The following is a 27,413-nucleotide window of genomic DNA, read 5'->3' on the forward strand; positions in this document are numbered from 1 at the left end:
TGGTTATTACAGTCATGTAAAATAGCCACGTAATCAGTTTAAAATTCCCTTATATTTTTAATCATGGATAAAAACCTTAGGGAAATCCTTCATATCGTTTTTGTTATACAAAATGTTCCTTGTGTCAAGTTCAAATATAATGTTAAAATAATTTATACAGTGGAAACATTTGTCGCCTCTTAAAGATTTTGAAATAAGTTTTGATTGAGGAATATGTTTCCGTTTTTGGTTTTTATTTATTTTTTAACCAATTAAGCAGTGATGAACAAACAAAAATCTTGTTTTTACTCGACATCATGTCAACCTAGGCCATTAACAATTTGTAAAGTTTTAATATGAGTTCCAGTTTGCAAATATCAGTATAATTATGAAGTCAAAACATTACGATACTGATAGCCAAGGCATTGTCAAGTTCCCGACACAACAACCTATCCTACCAAATTATTCCCAGATAAATTTTACATAAACTCGCAAAGTTTGGCAGCGTTTGGTTAAATCTTAAAAAAATACCTGAGAAGAGTTCAAAGTCAGCGCGGGCACGTTCTGAAATTATGAAATCTACAATTGTGAGTCACTTTCCTTACGGATAATAAATGAAGCTTCGGGTGGATCATATCCTATATGACAGAAATCAGTTCACGGAATAGTAGTTCAGTGGGATTGTCAGACAATGCGTTATAGGGTCAACCCAAAACGTTACGTTATCGGGTCGACCTCCTCCAATCATAAATAAACCAGAGTGTTAAGGTATCACGGAAGGAAAATTGCCGTTTTCGTTCCAAGTGAAATCGTGTGCAAACCATCAATGGTAACCCCAATAAAGTATATATTTTCTGAAAGCTTATTGAATAACGATTGTAATTGTGGATTTTGTTTACATCATATAGACCATAATAAGCAATGTCAGCATTTTGTTTGCAATTATGATGTTGCGCAACTTAAGGTTTATTTGAGAACACATTTACATGAGAGCCAAAACATTTATGTGGAATTTGATCTACATATATTGGGGTATTAATTTTTTTCTTGCTCCATTAATTTTTTATGAATTTTTAATCCTAAAAAAGCCCTAAAAACGCCATTTTAAGGGTTTATGGTCTATATGATCAAAACAAAATCCAAAATTAAAATATTTATTCAATAAGCTTTCAGAAAATATCTACTTTATTGGGGTTTCCATTGATGGTTTGCACACAATTTCACTTGGAACGAAAACGGCACTTTTCCTTCCGTGATACCTTAATCTTAATGTTAAGGTTAATTCCAAGAAATTCACAAGACTAGAAAAAGACTATAAAGACATTGGTTAAAAATCCCGAGGCAGAGAAAGAAGACAAATTTAATGTGAAAACGTTGCTGGACGTTTCTGATATTCGTAACGAAGAAACCAGACACTGAAGAAGTTTCGAAAAGATTCAACTCCCAAAATCCCAGCACCTCCTTGTATTCCAAGGAAAGACACAAAAACAACTTAATTTTTGTCTGTTTATTCGTTTTTGTATTTTTTCCCTGGGTAGTGAGTTATACAATCAAAAGTATCATTTCAAAGAGGTAGTTGGCTTCGTAAAGCTCATCAGGACGCTTATCCCATAGTCAGTACCTGTTAAAATAAAGAAATTCTTATGAGTATGGGATCGATAGGCAGCTCGATATTACTCTTGTTAGTAGAATTCTGCTAGTATACTAATGCAAATACTGCAATCTGATTCCCTGAGCTATCGACAACTATCAGTGTGCATTGGCTGATGGTCGTCTACAAGTGGTGACATTTTCACGTTAGTCCAAAGTTACGGACGAGGATTGGGAATATATATTTGGTTCGGGTTTGAGCCACTTTACTCTCAGATCAGATTACATGAGGGGGTGGGGGAGTGGATAAGCCATACTTCAACTTGCTTTTCGCGATGGAATTAGCGGGGATAAGCGCTGAAGAGCGAGCTATTTTGTGCCTAAGTGCAAACTTAACCAGCTAGACTGTCAACACTACCTCTGTTTTACGATTACAACCTAAAACCGTGGCGCCATTAATTGTGACTGCCTACCTTGTTGTTTATTATTTTCGCAGGACAAAAATTTTCGCGAAATTTATTTCAAAAGTTTTCTATTGTATTTTTATGTTAATTACGTATTTTTAGCCAAATCGCGGAAATTAAGTCCCGCGAAATATACCCGTGCCATTTTCGCGAAATTAAGTTCCCGCGAAAATAAGAAACAATAAGGTAAATTTGTGGAAAGAACAAAAGTATATTTTTTTCCTGAATATTCGATACTAATTGCATAACCTACCTTTAATGGTCATTTAATAAGGTATGACGTTTCGACGCCTGCCAGATTTATTCGTGAAACAGTTGTATATCTGGCCAGCGGCACAACGACGTGCAAATCGTTTGTATCCATTCTGGGAAATTTCACTGTTGGAAGATCTAGCTGAGAGCTGTGCTAGATCATTTTTTAATTCTGCAATTAGTGATGAGCGAGGCAACATTTCTTGAACCCTTTTCACCAGGCTGTCGTCCTTTAAATTCTACGAGGAATTAAAGAAAAAATAATAATTAATATAGACGCAGTGAATCCTAATGCATGGAATATATCAATGATGCCAAGTTCGATGATTCCTTTTTATCAATGAACTAGGTTCTGTTAGTGCGAGAACCAAATACCCTCAGATCTTCCTTCGGCAGTCGGTGATCTTAGATAATATTCGTACAATAATCGGTAATACTAACAAGCCGTCGGATACTTTTCGGGAATCTTCGGTAAATGGTAGGCTATTTTCGAAATACCGTCGAGAAACGATTTCATACTCGCTAGCCCATGCCTTAGTCCAGCTTCATAACTAAGTGGCAACCGGTATGATCTGTTTAAATGCAAAGATTGAAATGTAAAAATCACGTAAGACAACATTGTTTCTGCATTACCTCTAATTCCAGTGCTCTTTTCAGTCTAATGCGAGAAGGAAACGCACAAACGGTGAGAACAAGCACGGACAATGCGAGGATTATAAGCTGTTGGCGTGGCGCATTCATTTCTTCTTGTGGGACTTGGTTCGGCTCTGTACCTTTTTTCATGAAGAAGAAGAGGAAAAACAGACAACAATAATTACACATTGTTAAAGCATCGAGTAAATAATTTTGCAAAAAAACGTATCTTGAAACAATATTATAAATCTTGCATGTAAAAAAACGTTTATTTTTAGTTTATGGTATATGAACATGCCATTCACTATTAACTGATTCATTAAGCATTCTGTGAATGGACAGAAATTAAGGACTGAAAAAGTTAAGAAAAGTTGGGAGACGTTTTTGAGAAAATACTGCGATTTGAGTGCCCGGAATATTGTTTAGTATTCAGCTGGTAATTTAATGTAGTACTTGGCATATTTAACTGATTTATGAAATGCAGGGGAAGATGGTACAAATAAAATATAGTCTGCTTTGCTAAGCCTTCGTTAGAGCTTACGTAAATAAATTTGTCAATATAAAATCGAAGCAATTGAAGAGCGATTTAAAGTTACCACAATAAAAATGAGAGCTGTAGAGAAAATTCAGAAACACAATCAAAACAAGGAATATGTAGTTTGCTAAAACTCGTACGTTAAAACTTGGGAGAAGCGTGCTTTTTAGCAGTTGTTTAGTTTGTAACATAAGAAGTTGTAACTAGGATCTTTAAAATGTCAGCTAAATGAAAACATCAAGCATATGTATGAGACTAAACTCACCGAGCTAGTAGAATTGTTCCCTTTTGCTTGATCGGTTAACAGTAAACGAGGCAGCGAAGGTTGCGCAAACTGTAATTGCGAAACTCGATCTTTTTATTTTTTTCATTTAACTCATTTTTAAAGATAAATGATTGTCATTTGGAAATCAATGCTTCCGTTTACATTCTTTTTTTTTAGTATTATGGAAATTTCACAAAACATTTTCAGATAAGTGGATAACCAAGGCTTAAATAGTTCCTGTTGTCAAGGAATTATATCAGCAGCGAAAAGCTTACAAGCTTACCTTTCTCTCGTTTCATTAAAACTTTGCCATCAACAAAGTTCCTACTTACCATAGAAGGATATTTGTTAAAACGTAAGTTAACATAGGCCACACAGGAAGGTTTGTCAAATTAACTCAGCTATGGGCTATTTCTAGTGGTAGTTAATACACTTATTGCCGGTTGTAACCCAAAACATAAAATGATGTTGTCTTTTTTAATGTCAAGTATAAAAGTAATGTTTTCCTTTTTAATCTCAAGTATAGCAGTAAGAGGTCATTGAAATTCAGTGTTTATATAACTCTATGTATTTGCAACAGTGCTAATTAATGCAAAAAAATGTGAACATCGCCTCTACCAAAATTTACTTCAAGGGAAGGCTAATTATTTTGAATTCCAGTCACATCCGCTAAACAATTGTCCTTACTGAGTTCTCACTGTTTTGTTATTATTTTAATTATTCCTGAACGCTTGGTGCAGCAGCAACACGATATACCTTTGTTGACGATTTGTGTTATGAACCTGAAAATGGAACATCTTTGGATAAATTAAGCGTCAGTCACTCTTAGAATGAAGGGTTAAAAACCCTTGATAAATAGCAAGCTCTAAGAAGTGCTCCTTCTTTTCTTCGCTAGGGAAATGTTAAGATTTCCAGTGAGAGAATTCACAGGGGCTCCCAAGGAAAAAATAATATGTGTCAGAACACTGTTTCTACATTACAAGTGTCCTTTCTGTTCGTTTTGAAGTCTTATTTTTAAACGCTAAGAAAAGTTTATCTTTTCGGATACGCTATAGCTGAACTTTCAAACTTCAGAAAATTTTAGGTAACGATATATTATTACCCGAATTTACGAGCCGCTGTTGACTTCTCGAAAATCGTAGCTGGCCTTTTTTTCGTGCCCAAAACGACAATTTTCTCTCTACGAAAACAACAGGCAATACTTTCCCCATGTCACGAAAGTTTGAGCTAAAGAAATCTCCAGTGCTTCATCACACTTTAATTCGAAAATCGTAGGCAATTATAGGTCTTCCGAACAGATATTGTGTAAATTCAGTCATATATTTGCAATAAACGGAATCTTACGCTAAGTAATTAAGCCACGCTTTTGTTCAATACTGGAAGCTTTCCTTTAAAGAACTGCGTCATTGATTTATGATTAAAACGATCTTGTTAGACAACTAGACAAAACAAGATGTAGAAGAACATCCACGGCCAAGGTAAAAATCATTATCCGCCTTTAAAATAAATAAAACGTAAATATTGCTGAGGAAAGCGTTTCAGCGCCAGTGAAATAAATTAGCAATGTCTTAACTTCATATAGACGTCTTAATGTAAAATTTAACATGTAATGTGTGCCAGTTAAAGATGTCTCTATTCTCGTTTATCGCCGGAATTTGGTGTGCCATGTGGTTTCGACTAGCAAAATTGAGGTATCAATAACTTAAGAATAACGCAAAACGAAAGACGCGAGGGAGCAGAGGGCGGGGAACGAAAAATCTTTTTCTATGCAATAATTTCCTAGTAAATTATTGGTATTAAAAAGATGGTAAAAAAAACAACAACAATTGTAAGCCTAATTTAAAGCATCCATATCTGTATTTTTGAAATAAAATCCCCAATAAAAGGTGCATAAAAGCAAAAGAAGAAGTACTTTGTGTGGGGGGGGGGGGGGGGGACTCTTGGCTGAAAATTTCATTGCTGTTTACTAGCTGAAAATAGGAAATTGGCGTTGGCACTTTATCAAGAATTCATTATTATGTGAATGCTTGTAATCCTGCAAAGTTTGGTGCTTGTATCAAAAAATTGCATAATTCAGGAGCTAAGCCGCCGGACTAGTATCCTTAGCTTGGTCTTCGAAAACGTATTGCCTTACTGAAAATATATAAAAAATAGTTTCATATGGCAGAGATTAATCATAAGTTCAACGAAATGCTAAATAAGTAAACAACGCAACTGTTTGGTAAAGGAAAGTTGAATATATATACGAGAATATATATAGTTTTCTATTTACCGTGCAAATTAGTAGCTTCTATCGCAATCAAAATAAATATGACTTCTTTAAATCTTATCAACTTCCTAAAATCGATTTTATCTCTTACTAACAGATTTGTTGAAAAAAATATTGAATAGAGTGACACACATAAATACACTTTCCTTTGTTTCTGGATCAGGGAAGATTTATTAGATTTATCCCAAATGCGTTTATATCTTTCCAGTATAAATATAATCAAAACTGCAGGGGAGCTATGTTTGTGTAAATGAATATTCTTATATCCGGTTTGAAAAATGTGTCGGAACTGTAAACATACAAGAGCTTCACTTGCTGGGCGCTCAGCCATCTTATTCACAATTTATTGTTTATTATTACATCTTGTAAGACTCTGATTGGATGAAATTACCCACGTAATACGACTTATCGACAGTCAAGTTTTTCAGTGTCGGGGCGATTTATAGGTTTGAAAGTTTACCATAAAATTCAATGTCCTATAATGTGGTACATAGCAAAATCCTATAAATACAAGTACGACTTGGAGTGCAGATTTACTGTAAGCGAAATGGCACGTGTGTGAAATCGTGTCATTTTGGCATGAAAACTTCGCCGCAGGCTCCGTCACTGAATGCGAATATTTTTGGGATATTTTGCAATGGAGAAAATGACTTGTTGAAATGAAGGTAAGATCATGCTTTTCATTGCAATCACACAAAAAAATAATTACATATATTCAAGTTACTCAATGTATTTCTTTTATTATAATTATTATTCAATTAGTATGAAAATAATGGTCTATCATGTGGCACACAAAGGAATAAAAAGTCTTTTGTTCAATGTTATACTAAAGAAAGAAGATTCCCACTCTCAGAAGAAAGGAAACGCCCACTCTCCAGCTTTCGAAAAAAAGAAAACTATGTTCCGAAGCAGGTTAAATGTTGCCAAGTTTACAATTTTGCAATCACGAATTGGCACATCTATTCTAAAGCATATCTGTCTCGTCCACTATATTACGAAGGGTTCAAAGAAGCTATTTGGGGTAAATCTTGTTGAATATTTCGTATAATAATGCCTGACTGACCTTTAATCCTAAGCGGATCTGAAGGCTTCTATAACTTTTCAAGGAACATTAAACATTTCGTGAGAAATTGCAGGCAACAGTCCTTCGAAAGAAACATCTCAACTAACGCCATATTTTTAAATAATGTTATGCCTTGAACAGCCAGGGTTGGTGGTAAGCAATCTTTCTGGGTAATCTATACATTAGCGTCTTTAAGCTCTCTAGGGGACGAGTTTCACTGATGTATTTACATAACTATTTTGAAGATAAAGATAAGATACTGCAAAATGTATCGTAAAGAGCTGATATCACTATTTAGAGATAATGGGTTTAGGTATCTACTTTGATATAATGGACCACGCGTTTTCGCAAGCTTAAGTTTTCTCTTGTTTCTCAAGACTGTTCAGCGCAAGTGATTGCGACGCACTGAGCATTATACATACGTTAAAATCAAAATTCTGCAAAAAAAAAAAAACAAACAAACAAACAAACAATAACAAAAGCACAAAAAGACAAAAAAGCAAAACAACGACAACAACAACGAAAACACGAAACAAAAACGAAACAAAACAAGAACAAAGGCAGCAATAACAAACTAACCGATGTGAATGATATACTAAAAATGTGCTACTCTGGACACCAATGGCTCTCTTATTTGTTTCGCTCGTGTGTTTCTTGTTTCAGTTCTAAGTGCACCTGCATTACTTCATCTTTGTTTTTCTTTTTCTTCTTTGTTTCTAAGGTTGCAAATCTCAGCGTGGGTGTTATGATGAAGACAATTTTATTCCGATCAGAGGCTAAATAAGAACTCTTACAAGGCAACTTAGCCCGTTATTAAATAGTATCGACAAGTAAGAACGGTTCAAAAAGATGCTTTGCACAAATTATACTTGAATAGCGTTCCCGTCTTCTTCTTTTGCTATAAAGTACTTTTGCATTATTGCTTTAGCAAAAATTCTCAATTTCAACGTGAATACCTCTTTCAACACAGCTTGTTTAGCATTCAATAGATTCTCAGGGATTGATCTTTCTATTCCAAGCTGGCGTCGTTCCCGAGACTTAAGATCACAAATCTCGCTGCTTCACAGGAGGCTACAGACACGAAATGCACAGTACAGTGTGATCTTTGCAAAATATGTGGTGCACTTAATACACAAAAAGTTTTTTAAATTATTAGTGCAATTAGAAATAACCACAAAAATGGATGTGTGAACACAAGCCAAATTAGCTGATATTGCAGCCACGTGTTAGAACATTGCAAAGCGAATTAAATTATTTAGTAGCCACAAGTGTTTTTTAGTTTGCAATTTACTTTAAAGTGTGAATGTTTTCGCGGTTTCTGACAAGTTTTGCATCTCGAACCAGCAGACGTAGTAGATTTTTTTTTAATAATTTTGCCGATTTTATATGTTAAAAAAAAAATGTAGAAAACTTCCACGACGAACAGCTACAGTACGACCATTAAAACAATGAAAGCCTTAAAACAATTATAGACACTCAAACAAACGGCCCCGTAAAGCATCAAAATGCCCCGAAAAAATCATTCATGAATTCTAGAAGAAGAAAAAAGGAGGTATATTTTTCATATTTCAGCGTATTCAATTTAAGAATACCCAAAAGAGTAAAGCTGATCATCTGGCTTTTGTTGCACATGACGATACACGTGGAAAATTACTCTCGTAAAAATTGCGGTTCCTTTCTTTAAAACCACATTCTTAATTACGTTCGTTTTCTGGCACCAAAAAAACAAATTGAATAATTGCATGTAGCTGGTGTATCGAGAAGAACTTAAAAAAACAAACAACAACTTCAGCTGAAGTAGTGATTTTAATTTTAATTCTTAGGTGTTATCAAGCCGTGCCATGAACTACGGTGGAAGATAGAAACTTCAGTTGATCAAAAGATATCAAGATGAGTCATCGAACTAATCTCAAATCCCAAATCTAATGGAGAAATATCTTAGCATGCATCTGCATTAGATGTTGTTAAGGCAGTACAGATCTATGTAATCGCTATAAATAAATTGTAATTAGGTACACAAATAGAGCTACAAAAAGCAAGGTTCGAGAAAAAAAAAAACGTTTTTCTTTCGGTTTCATAAACAATTCGGTGTGAATCTCGATCTCTAAAATAAAACGACCCATATACAGATCTTTTTTACCTTTAAAATGATTTTAACCGCAATTACTTTACTCAAACAGGTGATTTTTACTGCCTTATTACTGCCTTAATTTCACGGAATTCCCGTAAATCTCACATTTCGCGAAAGTTTATTATCGCGATTTCACAGAAAAATTATGGTATTGAATTTTTCGACCCCTTTATTCGCAAGGTGGCCGTTAAAAAACCCGATAATTCATCAATTAGTAACTGTCTTTCTGTTCACACCAAAAACATATTGAAAAGCATCAATCCACCAATCACCTCCGACCATAGTCCACACAGTTGATTTCGACACCTGATAAAGGCTAGCAGTGATCGCTGCATCATGAGGCAACCGATAATGCACTTTATTATTTTGTTTAAAAGCACAGTACCCTTTTTATTTATTCGCACCTTGAGACAACTGTCTAGCAAGCGTATCTCTAAATCGAGATAAAAATGACATCTCTAGCAAGTGCATCAAAAATGAGATGTCTAGTAAGTGTATATATTTTTATTTCCAATTCGATCCGGAAGCGACCGTGTTTGTAGACGAAAAACCTGTTTTCCCTTTTCGTTAACAAGGACGATTAAAAACAATATTTGGTAAAAAAAATATCATATTTACTACAACTTTTGTTGTGGAAAGTTCTAACATTTCACAATGTGCATTGCTATAACTGTATGAAAGACACCAAGTTACGACGACATCATGTAATTCCCTGCACACAAATCCTAACTTTTTTGCTTCCTTTTTACACCAAAACTGCCTATGTAAGGCTAAAATTAATTTAAAATGCTAGTGTGCGTAAACGTCGAAGTCCCCAAGTGCGAATTCACAGGAAAAAGCTAATTTTAACCCGGTATCCAAGTAAAGTATCTAGTGCAGTGTTCTGTTGATGATTTTACGACTTGTCTACGAGGGTAGCAAAGGGTTTATACGTGACATGTGAAAAGGGCAAAAATTTGTCCGTGACGCGTGAAAATAGGGTAAAAATTATACCGTGACGCGTGAAAATAGCTAGAAAAAATACGGGATTCGTGAATTCTGCTGTTTCAAGTAAACGTGACGCGTGAATTTGGTTAAAATTTGTGCGTGAAACGGGATCACGACACCCCCTTTGCTACCCTGGTCTACCGGAGCCTTTAACCGGATTTTGCAAACCAGAGTTGGCAAAAACATTTCATCGTAACCCTCTAGCGTTCCTAAGGGAAAATTATTATTATTATGTTTTTTTTTTTTTTGTGGTTCTTGTCTGGATGAACATAGGGGCCAAAGATATTTAAGGCAGTGTCGGCGACTCGATGAAGGTGGAAAGAACTGGAATTGGAAATATTGACCACAAAAATGCTTCCTAAGTTTTTGATGATAGAATGACTATTTACTGACAAATAATTATTAGTGTTTGCCAAAAAAAAATCGTTATTTTATTTTATTTTTCGTTATTGAGAAATATACTGTAGAAATATTATTCAACCTTTTCAAAAAGCAACTCCGTCCCTTTTTATGTCTTTTGCGTTAACAAGCATACATTTGGAGCTAAATTCTGACTTAATTATTCCTGATAAAGAAATTCCTAACTAAACCTAAAGCAGCGGTTACAATTTACCTTCAAGGTTAAAACCAAGGTAAGTCGAACTATATTCAAGGAGATAAATTTAAGGAATGTAATGCTGTGAACATAAATTTGTTTGTACTGAAAGCCAAATGACTGCTAAGTAAATAAAATATAAGATGCCGGATTTTACAGCTCGCGAGTTAGAAATTCCTGGCTTCATCCGTTACTAAATTCCAAACATTAATAACAAATCGTGTAGTCCTGCATTGCAGACACAACCTGTCAGTTTAGTCACGATATCGTGGAGCCATTGTCAATGTCTTGACATATCTTCCTCACGAATTTTATTAAGTAGTAGTGCAACGAAAGCCGCCACGGTAGTCGGCGCAGGGCAACGACATGGACCATGCAGCAGCTACTTAAGTTCTTCCCCTTTATTTTACTCATTATAGAGAATGCTTAGGTACAAAACGTAGAAAATCCTGCGAGAAGGTTTTCCAATGAATGCTTTGCCACTGATCAGATTCCTCTGTTATGCGCAATGGATTCTGGGATCGCTAGGGGGTAAACAAAGCAAGTCGCTCGAAGGAAATGTATGGCGAAAAGTTGTTTTGACGTCCAAAAAAGACGATTTTTGAAGGAGTTGGACGCTTTTTCGCCGCTATTTTATCAGAAATGGATTTGGACCATGTTGGTATGTGTGAAGTGTAAGTTTTAGTCTGTATAACCTCGAAACATGTGATAAAATCTATCGATAAACATGTTGCTTCCGTAAGATTAATTGTGAAAGTTTTGTCGCGTAATGCCCTCGGAATATCCCAAAGTTGCGCATAAATCGGGAGAAAAATAAGTCAATAAACCTTATTCAGTTGTAACTACGTGTGTACAGACTGGTTTTTGGTTATCTTTGAACTCAGTTATTCAAATAATATCGGGAATATGCCTGGTGGCGATCATTGTGCTGTGTGGGGTTGTGACAACGATCGAAGTACCCAGAGAAGCAAAAAAAAATCTTCCTCACGTTTGAATATTAAGATTCCACTCGCCCAAGAGCACAAAAGATGTTTTGTCGTGGGCCAGAGCTATAAATCGTGATCAATTAAAAGTAACAAAGAGTACAAAGGTCTGCTCAAATCATTTTGTGCAAGGTTATCATGAGAACCTCTGAATGTCCTACACCAACACTGTACATTAGAGGGTACGACTCAGTTAGCAAAACTAAAAGACCTGCTCCAAAGGTCAGGCCAACTGAAAACAAAGAAAAAAAATCAAGAAAGGGAAAGCAAAGTGATAGAGCAGATGAAGTCCCAACTAAGAAAGTGCCTTTTGTGGACGACGTGTCACAATTTAGAGAGAATGTTGACTTTGAACATCCTTCCTTATCATCTTCTGCAGATACTGAGCCTATTTCTAAAGTTGAAATAGACACACAGACTGAGTATAAAAGTCCAAAGAAAGAGAAGATGGACTATTTCATTGAGCAAGCAACTTGCCCCAAAAACTGCTATCGTTACACAGGTGTCACAAGATCTAAGCTTGATTTACTATTCGAATTTTTACAAGCAAAGACCACTGACTTACGTGTCTGGAGAGGAGGTAGTAAAAATACCAAAAAGCCATAAAAAAACGAGCAGCTAAAAAAAAGAAGACGACGACTAATAATGACGGAGTCCTGACAAAATGGGAACAATTTGTTCTCACTTTAGTAAGAACGAGAAAAGGTTTCGATGGTAAATTCCTTGCTGATACTTTTGGAATTAACTCTTCTCAAGTGTCTAGAATTTACAATACCTGGATAGCATTTTTGTCCCAAGAGCTGTCCTTCTTAGTTCCATGGCCTTCAAGATCGAAACTGAGAAAATCTCTTCCAAAGAGGTTTAAAAGATTTTAAAATGTAAGAATAACTAATTGACATACATAAACCAAAGGTCCCTATTAGCCAAAAGATCACAATTATGGAGCAGTTACAAACATAGGTACACCTTTAATTACTGGCCGGAATAACACCGACTGGTGTTATTACTTTCATTCCACCACTATGGACAGGCTCCATTAGTGACAGGGAAATAGTTAAGCAAACTGGACTGCTGAACCTGCTTGAGGAGGGGATGCAGTCATGGCTGACAAGGGCTTTCTCATTCGGGATCTCCTTACATTCAAAAGACTGTACCTTGTTTCTCCAGCCTACTGTTGAGGAGCACGCCTGTCAGCAAAAGGGACCACACACACTCGTCGTGTGGCCTCTTTGCGTACTCATGTTAAAAAGGAACATTTTAAAATTGAAACAATTTCGAATTCTCTCTGGAGTTATACCCCTTCTGATGAAGCCGATGTTGGATAGAATTGTGTTTTTTTGCGCTGCTTTAACTAACTTATGTAAGATAAGTATAAAGTAAGGTGCACAATGCATAAGTTAAAAAAATATATATATTTATTGATTGTCTTGGTCTTCTTGATTTCAATGTGCTCACTGCTTAGTCTGATTACTGTAACAATGAAAAGCTTCTAGAAGAAAAGAGGGGACTATATGCTTACAATAAAACCTGAAAACTGTTGCCACAACAGTTTCCCAAAATTAAGCATTTAAATTAACTGTAACTACAAATATTCCTTTACTTGTATATGTAACAAAATCACAGGTTTTGAAACCTGAAACAGCCATGCAAGTCTGAACTTGAAAATAATGTATGTGATTTTCATCAAGCAAATACTTCCCCTCTTGATCTTTTTTTCCACCAACGCTAGGAAGCAGAAATGAAATTTTTGGGTCAAGGTCTTTCCTGTAAATGGGCATTTAAACTCTACCACTGAAGGGTCACAGCACTGACATTTTCTTATGCCATATAAACTAGCTCCTATCCAGGAATATTGTCTACTTATGAGGAGCCTGGCTCTTCAAGCTCAAATGAAGAGTGTTGTTTTTCACTTACTTTTGAGTGGTAAAATTTAGCATTGTTTTCCTCTCTTATCCCATATTGTACCTTGTTTTCTTCAAATTCTGTTTGGTCAGTGAAACTCTTTACAGTAACTGATACATCATTAAGAGGATTTTTTCTAAAGTTTTTATGTCTTGTATATAGTGATTTAATTTTTTTTTACCAGAACTAGGAGGTGTCTCATCTCGTGCCAAGTTTTGTTCCTGTGTTGTCCCACAGTAATTTGATTGATTTCCATTATGTCATTGGCTGAAAATGTTAAGGCTTCAGAAGTTCTTCAGCAAAATTAAAGAGATTGTTTTCTGAAAGCTTATCAATATTTGCCTTGACATAATATTTAGCTTGGGATGATACACACAGATGTGAAATATTGTGTTCAGACTGTGAAGGAGTGTTCTCAATATCATCAAAGTCATTTGAAGATGGTAAAAAATAAAAAAAAATACCAGAACAAGGATCTATTTTTCTGAGTTTGTTTGCAAAGTCAATTCTTTCTTCAAAAGTTGTTTCCTTTCTATGTTTCATGGGCCTGGGATCAAATGAATCAATTTATGAATCATCACAGGGGGTCACTTTTCTTTTATTCTTCTTAACAGTGCTATGGGAAATTTTCATTTCTGAAATAGGGACTGGTTTGTGGGTAGGCGCTGGTTTAGGGTTCCAATAAGCAGACATAGAGGTAACAGACTTTGTTTGATTGGACAGAAAATCATTTAATTCAAACAAAGTTGCACCTAAATGTCTGCATCCTTGATCTGCTCCACCCTTGCACCTGCAGAATGCAGAGTACACAGACCCATTTGAATCCAGGACAAACCAGAGCCTGTAAAGCGTCTCGCCTTCTTGGGTTTTTTCCTTCTGTGTGGGTGTGACCCCAGCTACAAACACAAAAAAGCTACTGCCATCAAGGTCTTGTACAGATTTAAATCCAAGGCTCTGAATATGGCCATTAAAGCACAGATTATACTCTTCAAATGAGCGCCAGGATGACAACATGCCTTTGTAATAATTTGTTTTACTCATAATTAAATGATTGAAAATGTCCATCAGTCCAAATGGAGGTAGTTGAGAAAAAATCATTGGACAATGATGCCATTTGAAAAGGATCAGAGATTTTTTTGTCCAGCTGGTAAAGTAAGGCGTCTTAGTAAACATGTATCAATGGAATCATTTTCAAAGTCAGGGTCAGTTGGAAGGTTCATACTAGCGATAGCTTTGGCTAACTGAATACGTTTCGATTTACGGTAAGTGCATACTTGAACACCTATAGCAAAAATAAAACATTTAATTTCTTTCACATCCATTTTGTCAAATTCATGAGTAGTGGCCTGTTGTGAAGATGGTTACGTCATTGTTGTAGGTTCATCTGTAGATGTGAGGGAACTGGTCATAGAAGAGGATGCAGACGGTTGCTTAGCAGAAGTAGGAATAGTAGTTGGTGCTGGTTTGTAAGGAGATGGTTGCTTGGCTGCAGCAACTTTAGTAGCAGGAGCTGGCTGCTTTACGGAAGATGAGGCTGGTAGTCGCTTGGCAGTAGTAGGAGTAGCAGGTGGGGCTTGTTGTCGAACAGATCGCTGCTTGGCAGCAGTCGGTTTAGCAGCTTTCAACAGTAGAGTTAATATTTTATAATTATTTTGATGGGAATTAATTATAATTAGACACTTCTGGTATTTTTCGCATTTTCGTGTGTGTGTAATTCTTTCTCCTTTTTCTTCTTTGTTTTTCTATAGACTAAGTGTAAGTAGCGTTAGTTTTCTTCTTATATTCAACAATTATAATTTTATTTTAGTAGTGTAAGTAACCGTCCCCTAAGTAGTGTAAGCCATCTTTTGTAAGTAGCTTTTTTATTCTGTAAGTGATGTAAGTACTTGTATCAATATTGATTTGTAAATAAGCTTTTTCTTTTTTGTGTGTTGCAAATAAAAATAAAAAAAAAAATAAAAATTTGGGGCTGGTTGTTTGCCAGAAGATGGTTGCTTAGTACCTGCAACTGATTGTCTAACAGGAGATGGTTGCTTGGTAGTTGGTTGCTTAACAGATGGTTGCTTGGCAGGCAAAGGTTTAGTAGCTGCAGTTGGTTGTTTATATATCAGAAGATTTTTGCTTAGCAGTAGTAGCTTTTGCTGATCGAGATGGCTTTTTTACCTTTGTTTCAGTACACGAGGCTGATGCTTTTGCATTGGTAGAAGATAGAGAGGTGGCTTGACATTGTTGCTTGGATCTAATAGCTTTGGTACTTGGAGATGGTAGTTTGACAGAAGGACAAGTTTGTGAAATTTGTTTAACAGCCGCAGCATATGAATTCCCATTGTTATCTAAATCTATTGAAACAGTGGATGCTGTATTCACAGGCAAAGGAGCAGTACAACAGCTACCTTGGGGCAGCAGGAGGTTGAAATGGTTTGCTTGAGAATACTCATCATAATACATTAAAGTGATTGGACAACTACACTGATTTTTTGTTGTGATCGGAGAAAATGAATCAATGCTGACAATCGGTTTAAAACTGAACCATTTTCTCAGTTTTGTTGAGAAGGTACAAATAGGTCGCTTTAGGAGTGATGCACAACTGAATATGTCCACATATTCTGCCCAAGTTCCCGTGATCTTGCTGTTTTTGACATGTTCCTCCTCCACAGAGTTCGAAGCGAAGAGAAGCGGCTCAAAAACCTTCGGATTATTCTCAATCAAACTAGAACTTAGCTTTTGGATTTCCTCATGTTTCTTATCGCTCGTTTCATCCCTCCAGAGGGCAATAGCTCGGTAAAAACAATTTCCATCACCTTTGACAACAATTTCTCTCCTTTGAGGTAAATTTCCAGAAGCCATAATTCCTTGCTTAAGAGGTTACTAATAAGAAAACAGCCTGTACACATGTAAATACAACTGAAAGAGGTTTATTGAACTATTCATGTCGATTTTAAACCTACTTTTATGATATTTTGAGAGCATTACACGATGTGAATTTGACAATAAAGGCGTCAATAAACCTTTCGCAAGCGACACGTTTATCGGTAGAATTTATCACATATTTCCAAGTTATACAGACTAAAACTTACACTTTCCACGTACCAACATGGTCCAAATCCATTTCTGATAAAATAGCGGCGAAAAAGCGTCGAACGCCTTCAAAAATCGTCTTTTTGAACGTCAAAACAACTTTTCGTCATACATTTCCTTCGAGCGACTTGCTTTGTTTGCCACCTAGCGATCCCAGAATCCTTTGCGCATAACAGAGGAATCCGATCAGTGGCAAATCATTCATTGCAGCGAAAACCCGATTTCTCGACGAACTACCCAGAGAAGCTCCAATCGCTCTTGTGCAGTGGAATCGGGCGGAATTGGTGAAATCGTTGGTAAAAGTACATTGTCCGGTTAAGGGAATGAGAAGCACTTTTGGTTTGAGTTATCGGAAGGGGGTTCGAGAAATCGGGATGCACTGTAGTTTAACGGTGCCTCGCTCTACGACAATTCGATCGTGGCTGCGCCTTGCTGACACCCCTTGTAGCGTTTTCAGGCTAAGTTATCCTATATCGGAACACCGAGGAATGCTTAAGTAAATTCACTTTATCTATATAAGGAGGCCAAAACGTCTGGTGCCTAACACGACATCAATCACAATGGCAAGTCCCCAGCAACGAATGTGACGTGTTCGATCTCGTGATGCGAGAACATGTGATCAGCCAATGAGATTCGAGGATAAAACTCAGCGGTCTAAATATGGTGTTCTCGAGACGTACTGAATACAATGGAGCTTTGTAGGATCCTCGGAGACTAAAACTATGACTAAAGCAGGTTATGATCAGGGGAGAATCGGACAGGGCTCTACGCAGAAGCAGGAAGTCTAACTTCGAACTAAAAGGTAAGTGTTGACGACATTTTGTCAATGTTATCCGATTTGATTTCGTTACAATTTGCGACCACAAAATTCCATTTCGTCCCGACTAACAGAATGACCCAAAATAGTTACACCTACGATTTAAATACTCTCTATCTAATTAAAAACAATTTAGTGTACACAAGCGCATATAAAAGGAGGGGGAACGGGTTAGATCAAGCCAAAGAGTAACCGCATCATATTTGCGTGCACTCAGTAGATAGAGGAACGCCGGTGTTTTGCGTTTCTAACGTTCCTTTAATGTTACAGTATCTTCCTTTCCTACCGTTTTGATCACTGCATTTGAATGATTTCAAAGTATCAAAATGACTGTAGTAAACCATCCTTGTAACACCTAGGAAAACAACCGTCTTCGAAAACATCCTTTAATTGCCAATACAGTATCAAAGGCTAGCCCCGTTTAAACGCTTCGCAACCGGCCTTGCTTCTATACAAGCATATAACATCCGGTTACTTCTTCTTCTTCTTCGGTGCTACAAACGTTTTATTTTAGTTTTACTACCAAAACTAAAATATTTATGTGAACGGCAGTTCGAAACTCGTCTTTCTATGGTTGTTACACAACTTCACCATCGGCGTCTTTAATAAAGGAGCTTAAACGCATGACGCAACATCATGCCACTTCCGAATTTTAAGGAGTGTTTTACAGTTATCAAGGATCAGAAGCTTCGATTTTGAGACTTATTGTCATTTTTTAAAAAAGAACTATGTAAAATGTTTCTTTAAATGAACTTTGTTTGAGTTGGCTTTAACATGTAACTGTGGCGTTTGGGTCATTCTAATAACAATGTGGTGACATAAATCAATGCCTCGTAAACATGCTTTCTTAATTTAATGTAAGTTCAACTTAGCTACTACATTAGCAAATTGCTGGAGAGCCAGGATAACTAGACTTGCTTGATCACCTGACAGTTAATTTCATGTACAGGACCCTGGACCCCTTGCAAACGTATTGCTACTTTACGTAAAGCCAAACAAATCAATTACAATAGTAAATACTATCGGCAGACACTTGTTAACTCTCTTCGCGGGAACCAACGGACCAAGATCAAGAATGAAGTAATTAGGCGGGAAATTGTTTAAATTGTCACCTGTCGTCGCTTTCGCTTGTTGTTGATAACGGTAGGAAACACTCGGACATTCCCGTTTCTCGCTGTAACCGCAAAAATATTCAAAAAATCAACTTTCATTTTAGAGCCAAATTCCATCACGTTTTCTAGCTCAAAGTAACACTTATTGGTATACTTGGGGGCTTTACGGGTGGTTTTGTACCATGCCCGACTGGATGTAAAAAAGTACAATATAAGGATTCGTTCATCATTTTCTGCCTATTTGCTATTGCGGTTAATCAGTTTTAGATATCCTGCGAACGCCGCGAGAAGGATTTCCGCCTTTTACGGCTTGAAACAACAAAAGGAAATCCGTCCTCGACCTCAGGCTAGGTTACTATTATGGCTGTTCTTTTTTTTTTTTTTTTTTAACTTATCCTGTAGCGACATGGAAACTGAATTCCACACAAATCATTACCATTTCGTGTGGCTTTGTTAGCCCCGCTGTAATTGCTCAAACGGAGGAGGCCAGCATTCGAAGGCTATTTCTAACCTTCTCGGAAGCTATAACGGATGCAAACAGTCAATAGAACTGATCATTTCTGCCATGGTAAACGTATAAAGTTGCATCTTAACAGTAGAAATTAAAAACAACACTCAAAAAAAAATTAATAGGAAGAGTGTACCCGGTTGTAATTAATCAGTTTAAAGTACTGCTCAAGGGTGTTCAAACTACATAAACAAGTTAGAAATCGTGTTGACGATAATAGCCGTAATAAGGTCAAGTATGAGGGGTTGAATTGTTTAAATTTTATGTCAACTGAAAACTAAGGCCCTTCATTAATTGTCAACTAGTTAATTAAGATATTTTGACAGGCAGTTGACAAGGAACCGTCCGAAGCCAATGGCCAAAATGTGTTTAAGGAAGAACTATTCGGAATAAAATTTCTTTTAATTTTAGATTTTAAATAAAAAAGGAAAGATACAACAGCAGCTCAGTGCACTGACAGACGGAAATCGAGGGAAGGTTAATGAAGGGAACAAGGCCAACTAACTTCCTTGAGCTCGGGTTACTAGCGGAACATGTATAGTGAGAGGATCAGTTCACTTCAGAGGCTCGATTAACAGTCGCTTTTCGTGAAAATCGGTGGAAATCGAGCTTAATCAGTTCATGGGTGATTTTTAATTAAAATGTTTATATCTGTTGTACTTGTTCTATCGATCTGCCTTGGCCGGAATTAAATGATACCTAAACATCTATCTTTTTAAATAACGGATCTGCTATTTTAAGGGGCAGCGACCGTGCCTATAAATATAGTATTTCTCCCACATGTTTCAAACTCAAAAGAACTGCTGAATGACAGACAACATTAATAGGTACTGGTAGTAATTGACGATGAATGATTAAAATTGTTGTAGGATAAGACACAGAAACAGCTTCAAAACCGCAGGAAATGCTAGTTAGATGTGCTCGCCGGCACGTCGCTTCCAAGAGTGACATTGTTTAGATTCGGAAAATAATCTCAGATTTCATTTATAAAGTCAGACTAAAAAACAAACAGCGATTAATGAAAGTACGGCTCAGTAGCTTCTATTTGAATGGTCACACGCTAGGGTTTCGACGCCAGACTTTAATTAAGGACCACCATGTACAGTTATATTATGCGACACTGCTGGAATGAAACGCTTCATAGATTATTTCTGAATTGTCGCACACTAGGTAGTCCTAGGAATTCCCCCACAGACGAGAACACAATGTTGGCCAAAGATTCTTGGAAAAACCACCCAAATAGTTTCCGGTCATTGATTGAAATTTCTAGGCGGTGGATATTGAGCTACGCTTAAAATAGATGGAAGAAACGCAACCTCGTGAAATATTATGCTTCCTTAATACAGTCGAAGCTCTCTTAACGGACACTCCCGTAAGCGGACAGCTCTACTTACGGCCGCCTTGTTGGAAACCCCGTTTTAACTCCCATACAAACTCTGTATTTTTACATTCTCGTAAGCGGAAATTCCCATAAGCGGCCGCGGACACTTTCAGAGATTACGACTTAGACTTTTTCTATACTGTTTTTTTGTTTTTAAGCTCCCGTAAGCGGACAACCCAAAGAAAATCCTATTGAAAACTTCTTCACTTATTTTCGTCAATGAACTTCACATCGCCGTTCGTCACAATGATTTTACAGGGATTACAGTACCATATTTCAGTGCTTGTTTTGTCGTCATCCACGTCCGTCCGGTTATTGTTAGCTGGGCAAGCTCCCTTAAGTGGCCATCCCCCCCCCTCCCCCCACCCATCTAGTGGCCGCTTACGAGAACCATTCTCGTAAGCGGCCAGCTCCAGTTACGGACAATTTTTCCGCGTCCCGAGGGTGTCCGCTTACGAGAGCTTCGACTGTAGTACCCTCATAATAGAACAGAAATCGAACAAAGGCACTGATTAAAGTTGCGGTTTGCAAAACCTTTCAGGGGCCTTTTTCTTAAAACTAGGATAGTTTCCACTGGCCTGCATGAGTAATGCTGTTTACAAACAACATGTTTATCAATTTGACTACCAACGCGAAGGTTCATAGAGCGGAAGGAGGGGCGATGTTTTTTTAAATGCATTCCAACTACATTCCATTGTTCTATATATACACAATGTGATGATGCCGGTAATGTTTTGTATTAACCGTAAACATAAACAGAGAAACACACACATAATTATAGTTGTTAACAAGAAAAAGAGGAACGTTTCAAAGATACTCGAGTAGGTCGTTTTTGTAAACTTTCCGTTTTACTTTTAAAGACCTTTAAGGGAAATTTAGGGTAAGGTCCCATTTTCTTTAATTATACACGCGCTTCGTGATTCTTTCTAAGTTTATTTCTGCTTTTGTAAGAAGAAGAATAATTTTTTTGTTATCACGCCTTAATACGGTTTAATTTGGCATTTCACAGCGTTCTAGTAAATGTTGATGAAAATGGGGCCAGCCTTCTTGCTGACGTTCTTAGTCATGAGCAGTCTTGTTTTCAGTTGCATCAAGAGTGTGCCACTTGTTCATGCAAAGACCCTTGCAATTGAAAAAGATTCCGGAACTCATCGCGATGAAGAGGTGAGAAAAATAATGTAGCATAATGTTACTAAAAGACTCAATTTTGCAACAGCTTTTGCTTGTCTACAAAGAAGAAAATCTGTCATGCAGTGGAAATTCCCAACAATGTCACGGATTATGTCTGGTTACCTCTGATGATTTCTATGAGACAGTGAACTAGAACGCCGTGATTAATGAGCAACAAGTTAATTAAACGATCACTTGTTTTCTCCAAATTATAAAAAAATGCCATAATATGCGTGTTTGCTTTTAAAGGATACCGGGTAACAACGAGTAATACGGTAGAACTCACCAGTAGTCTAACGATATGTGAACTGACAGATTAAGCTAAAGAGACCACAACACGATTTGCTATCAAATTGATGGCCTCTGTGCATTCTTCTTGCTTCATGAATCACGGTTCAATAAAACATATCTCAATGTTGAATCTCTATTTAGAATCCTAAAGTCACGAACTACATCAGCTTCAACGCGGAAGCGGTCATGAAAAACCTGGGAGAATGGAGTCCTAAAGATGGCCTTGCAGCAAAATTTAAAGTAAATGAAGCAGAACACAAGCGAATCTTCACCAAAGGACGTGCTGCCAGGGGCGTACGCCGTTGTTTCAGTGCATGGATGCGTTGCCCCTACAAATCAAAAGAACAACACAGAAGAGACAGAAATCAGAGAACTGAAAGAAAAGGTATCAAGATTTCCCCATTTCATTGTACGTATTGAGCAACAAGATGGGTTTACAAGGGATGGGAGATTTTGTCATTTCAATAATCAAAGTTTGATGAAAGAAGATACCAATTAAGTGTTAACATGGATATTTTGCGGGCTTTTATTCCAACTGGTCCGGTTTTCGTTTATAATTTGTTTTGCTGAATGTCTTTTATTATTTGCTGCGATTCTGAACCAACTGATTAACTGTCTTCTTTCACATTTTCACAGGGTCTGCCAAACAGCATAGTGGTTGATGCCCACACTTCAGATCAAGGCCATAGTTAATTGTTGCAGAACTAAAAGTGCCAAACAAAGGGGGGGGGGGGGGGAGGTGACTCCATTGTTTCCAGTTGTTTATTCGTGACCGAGTCATCACTGTCAGTATGACGTCACATGGCAACGCGCGAGCGATTCCCTCGGTTTGGTCAGATGAGCGGGTTTAAATCGCGAGTACCCCACAACAGAGGTCCAGAAAGGCTTATCATTAGTGCTTATATCGGTATTGTTCGCTAATTCTTTCCCAGTAGTTAGGTTTGATGCCTTAACTTTCTGCGTGTATGATCTGTTTCTGTTTTGTAGCGCCCGTTTTCTTGTAATTTGGTTATTATTTTTAACTCTTAAACGGGACAATAGGCGGGACCGCCATTGTGCTTTCGGGTCAAGCGAAGTCAATCAAAAACATCCACCTTTTCACCCAAACATTTTTCTCAAATCCGCTTCATAATAGGAGGTTTTGCTCCTTGAATATTAACGATTAATCTCCGGGCCCTTCCGTGTCGCTTGAATTAGCCAAACTTCATGTCTTTCCGTTCGAGTGCAAAGGTATAATTTTTATCCAGAACATGTCAACAACGCCGATCGCTGCTTCGCGATCTCATGTAGAATTCTTTTTCCATATATTTTTATTCGCATTCATTGGCTTATTATAATGTTTTACTGTTGGTATCTGTGCAGTTCTGTTGTATTTTGGGGCTTTCCTCGCCGTGACGACTCTTAAATTTCATTAATTGCATACCTCCTGAAAAAAAAAACATACAACAACGGGGTATTTCGAGTCGGGCACCCATCCAAGAGTTAACCCCGCCCGGCAAGCCTTAACTTTGGCCAGCTTGAATTGAGCAAGCGCTTTCATTGTGGTTTGAACGAGGAAAAACGTGTTGTGCGAAAAAGACACGAGTTCAAATTCGTTGCCGCAAGACAAGTAGTAAAAAAATTACCGATTAATAAAGACTTGAGTAAAGTTATTCTGTGTTGTTTTTCTATAATACTCAATGAATGCGCAGGCTCCATCCGACCTGGCTGAAGTTAAGTCCTGTCGGGCGAGGTTAATACATGGATGGGTGACCAACTGGAATTACCGTGTAGCGCCTTTTTCCTCTTGATTGCTCTGATTTTCACCTTTAAGGGGAAAGACATGAAGATCCACGAATGCTGAAAGTCTGATACTGCACGTACATCAAGAACCGTACATCCTGTGCCAAACCTCCTATTTCTGTTACAATAAAAATTAAATTCGCTCTGCAAGGACCCTCGAAAGCTCGGCCTGTTTACAGATTTCATCGATCATTCTACACTTTGCGAAGGTGTTTCTGTTGATTTAAAAAAATGAACATAACGTCTTATCTACCAAAAAATAGCAAAAGAGAGACGGTTGCATTCGCTAACATCTCTGCATTATTGACTTGAGTAAATGAAGGAAGGTAACGGAGTAAAATGCCGCATTCTTGACTCGTTTCTCGATCGACGCTAGCCCGCCATCTTTAATATCACTCATGCGAGGCGTGACGTCATACTGGCAGTGATGATTGAACCAACATTTTCCTTAGAGACACCTCCCCCCCCCCCCCTGTGCCAAACACATCTGAATTAAGAGATGTCTTTCTCTGCCGAGCAAGGAAACTCACAAGCATTTAGATTTTTTTTTCTGTTTTGTTTACTATATAGTACCTCTAACGCACTTTAAAAAGCCACTCTCAGTGTTTGCTTTAGACGAAACTTTCATCGCAAAGTTTGTGAATGTGAGGTGCACCACTTAAAAAGCACCTGGTACTAAAAATTATAAGTATAATTCAGCCTCCACTATTCAAAACTAGAATCTGAATAGCACAGCTCACACTGATTTTGTTCAATACATTAGACGAGATACAAAGTACACATGTAAGAGACTAGTACTTGGGAAGATGGGATTTCGAGGAGAAGCCTTGCATTCCAAAATAAATGATGATCCTTCGTATAACTTCTCGAACATTCCTGTTAAAGGAATGCTTTAATCCTTACAACTTACAGTAATGTTCCCGGCTCTTTCTTTTAATTCCATTTCGGATGCCCGAATCAAACTTCTTCCTGCCAAACGTTAGCTGTAACATTGAGGGGACTAACTAACAAGAAATAAATGATTTCAAAGAAATTGAGCGATGAACTGAGGAGAAAGTCATCGATGGCTATGGAGTGCGATTTCAATATACTGGGGCATATGGATCACAATTGTTATTAGGTGACCTTTTTCTTGCTTTTTAATTATAAAATGCATATATACTTAAATAATTTAAACGAGTTAGTTATTTAATGGCGGCAAACATGTATTAGTCAACCAACAAGCTAGACGAGTATTTCTGAGCGCGCTCTCGTGTAGTGAACACTAACAAAACTTGAGATGAGAAACTTATATTAGTCTTCGCCATCCGTACGTATGTTGTTACATTCATGATCAAGCATTCCTTTTGTGTTTTCTTGTTGAAGGATTCATGTAGTTATTAAGTAGTTTCACTCGATTTTCAGACCACATTGTATGTTACAGAGTCCGGGCCTAAGATAGTGCATAGCGTCACCAAGCTATTCAAATTCTTAATTTTATTGAGACGTTTTAATTGTGGTTTGATTTAGTCCCCCAAGCGATACTGCAACAGGTTCGAGCATCAAATGTAGTAATTAATGTTGCATATTTTAATTTAAGTTCAATTAGTTCCATTTATATATGATTATTTAACATTTATATTGTCTTATTTGGGACTAGTAAGTTTCTGAGATTGTCACTAGCTATTGCATTAAGCAATTTGTAGGCGAATGAGAATCAAAACACTGTAGACAAACTCCAAACTAATTGCAAACCTCAAATGAAGTATAAGAGATTATTATTTAAATAATTATCATCAGTTTTGAATTATCTTAAATGCTATATACTTTCTTGCAATCATACAAAGCTATAATATCGTTCAATGTATTTGTAGAATTTGTTAATAAAACATCTTCCAACACCAGCTTCAAGAGTTTTTTTTTTTTTTTTTTAAGTCAACTTTGAACTTACTGGCAAAAATAAATTAGTTTGCTAACCCTTCTTCTTGACAACAAAACGCACCTCTTGAGTCGACCAACCTGATACATGACTCGTTTCCCTGTCCTGACGATCTGTCCTCAGAAAAGCCTTTGAGTCGAAACGCTTCGGTTGTTAATTACTCTAACAGGGTTAATGTTACACGTATTTAAGTAATATGTGGTATCATGGCCCATCGGGAGTTGCCGCGCTATTTCAAGTAGCCATGAATGCTCTCAGTAATGTCAAAGAAGAGCCACCATTTTGCCGCCTATATCGTTCGCCTCGGGGAGGCGATAAAATCAGCCACAAGCACGTTAATACAAAAGCTGTTTGAAATTTGTCGCGTAGCAGTCCTACTCATAGCGGAACGTAATCAGTAATTGTTAGCAACGTTTTTCCGGTTGACGCCATTCAACGCAACCGCTAGACAGAGCTATATTCCTGTTTCTTCTTACGGAATTATCACAAATGTCAGAAAGATTGACTAAGAATGAAAACGTACTGAATGTCTAAGTACAAAAATTTAATAGCCGACAACTAGAGGGAGTTTTAACTGTTGTTGTCTCCACCGAGAATATTGTCATCGCCTTCAGAGATCAATTCATCGAGGCTAGAAAAGAAAGTTTTTCGAGCGCTGTCTGTTTGGGCGCATAAATGTTAATAATATTTAGGACATGAACATCAAGATCCAGCACAATAACACCTCTTCGTTCCATTCACATTTAATTTTGCATTTTCATGTCAACAGTCCAGTGAGTTTCCTGAAGTAGAATAATATCCATTCGATGTCGTAGAAAATAAGAGAACGCAGTTTTTCGACGATCAGGGGAGCGAAGCCCCTGTGAGTTTACAGATATGAGAACTGCCATGGCTAAATAACATAGAATAACGTGAAGCTTCATTGTAGTTTAAAAGTAAATAAAAACACAAATACGGCAGCTATTTTTTCCTTTGAAGGTGGCTTTTCAGCAGCTTCAGCAGGCAATTTCTCTTTTCTTCTGGTCGACAAATTAGGAGCAGGTTTAAATTTGGCACGAGTCTGTGACATGCTGTCTCTTTCAGATCTTCACTCGATTATCGTAATCTATTTCTTTTTTGCTAACTTCTGGATCTTTATTTTCCAAGAGGTCATTATTCGGTCGCATATCTTCAGTAACAACATTCCCGCTTCCAGGCGCTTCTTGTTGATCATGGTCAGCATCTGCAGCCTGCACATCATTTTCTTCCGTTTGTCCATGAGGCGCTTTGTTATTTTCCTCTTCTCGTTGATCACAGTTGAGGACATATGTCCTAACGTCCTACAAACTCTGCAACGAATCTTTGGGCAGTTTCTTCGAGCGTGCCCAAGCTCGCTGCACTCAATACACGGGTTGTTGATTATTGTGAATTAGACGACACCATTCTCCACTGATACGCCACGAATATGGAATGGAAGGTTTATCCAAGATCATTTTAACTAAACGGTTGCCATTTCTCATTCCAGCCAGTTCGTGATCTGCCTTGTATTTTAGACGAACCACTTCGCTTTTGAGCTCACCATATTCGCTTCACGCTGATTTCACCTCTTCATCCCCTCTTCCACCTCCTTCACCTCCGCTTCTTCGCTTGGTGGTCTTGCTGTTGCTCCTTCGTTGGGGAATTGTCGTATCCGTTTGGTCAAACGAGCCCGTTGACGAGCGAGAGATTT

The 27,413-nt window shown here is 37.4% G+C and overlaps 2 protein-coding genes across 4 annotated transcripts; one reads left to right on the forward strand and one right to left on the reverse strand.

Annotated features, from left to right (window-relative positions):
• Positions 1 to 1,471: 1,471 nt before the first annotated feature.
• LOC144629238 (uncharacterized) lies at positions 1,472 to 8,147 on the reverse strand. Of its 3 annotated transcripts, none has more exons than XM_078487473.1 (4): positions 8,021 to 8,147; positions 2,919 to 3,058; positions 2,287 to 2,524; positions 1,472 to 1,600 (listed from the first exon to the last, which is right to left on the reverse strand). In XM_078487473.1, exons 2-3 carry the CDS (start codon positions 3,024 to 3,026, stop codon positions 2,300 to 2,302), a joined length of 333 nt encoding a protein of 110 aa, XP_078343599.1. In that variant the 5' UTR covers positions 3,027 to 3,058; positions 8,021 to 8,147; the 3' UTR covers positions 1,472 to 1,600; positions 2,287 to 2,299. The 3 variants fall into 3 exon arrangements, with proteins under 3 accessions (XP_078343599.1, XP_078343600.1, XP_078343601.1); XM_078487474.1 differs by having other exon boundaries at positions 8,007 to 8,147; XM_078487475.1 differs by lacking the exon at positions 8,021 to 8,147 and adding an exon at positions 3,719 to 3,743.
• An 8,438-nt stretch (positions 8,148 to 16,585) lies between these two features.
• On the forward strand, positions 16,586 to 25,655 carry LOC144629230 (uncharacterized). The gene is made up of 4 exons (XM_078487464.1): positions 16,586 to 17,528; positions 21,554 to 21,708; positions 22,147 to 22,390; positions 22,642 to 25,655. Exons 2-4 carry the CDS (start codon positions 21,565 to 21,567, stop codon positions 22,665 to 22,667), a joined length of 414 nt encoding a protein of 137 aa, XP_078343590.1. The 5' UTR covers positions 16,586 to 17,528; positions 21,554 to 21,564; the 3' UTR covers positions 22,668 to 25,655.
• The last annotated feature ends 1,758 nt before the right edge of the window (positions 25,656 to 27,413 follow it).

The sequence above is a fragment of the Oculina patagonica genome, chromosome 10 (assembly GCF_052425735.1).
Source record: "Oculina patagonica isolate OP01 chromosome 10, crgOcupat, whole genome shotgun sequence".
In the NCBI taxonomy this organism is placed as follows: domain Eukaryota; kingdom Metazoa; phylum Cnidaria; class Anthozoa; order Scleractinia; family Oculinidae; genus Oculina; species Oculina patagonica.

Coding starts and splice junctions, on each gene's coding strand:
- LOC144629230 (XM_078487464.1), top strand. CDS start 21,565: ATGTTGATGAAAATGGGGCCAGCCTTCTTGCTGACGTTCTTAGTCATG. Junction 21,709..22,146: donor GAACTCATCGCGATGAAGAG/GTGAGAAAAATA, acceptor ATCTCTATTTAG/AATCCTAAAGTCACGAACTA. Junction 22,391..22,641: donor TCAGAGAACTGAAAGAAAAG/GTATCAAGATTT, acceptor ACATTTTCACAG/GGTCTGCCAAACAGCATAGT.
- LOC144629238 (XM_078487473.1), bottom strand. CDS start 3,026: ATGAATGCGCCACGCCAACAGCTTATAATCCTCGCATTGTCCGTGCTT. Junction 2,525..2,918: donor AAAGAGCACTGGAATTAGAG/GTAATGCAGAAA, acceptor AATTCCTCGTAG/AATTTAAAGGACGACAGCCT.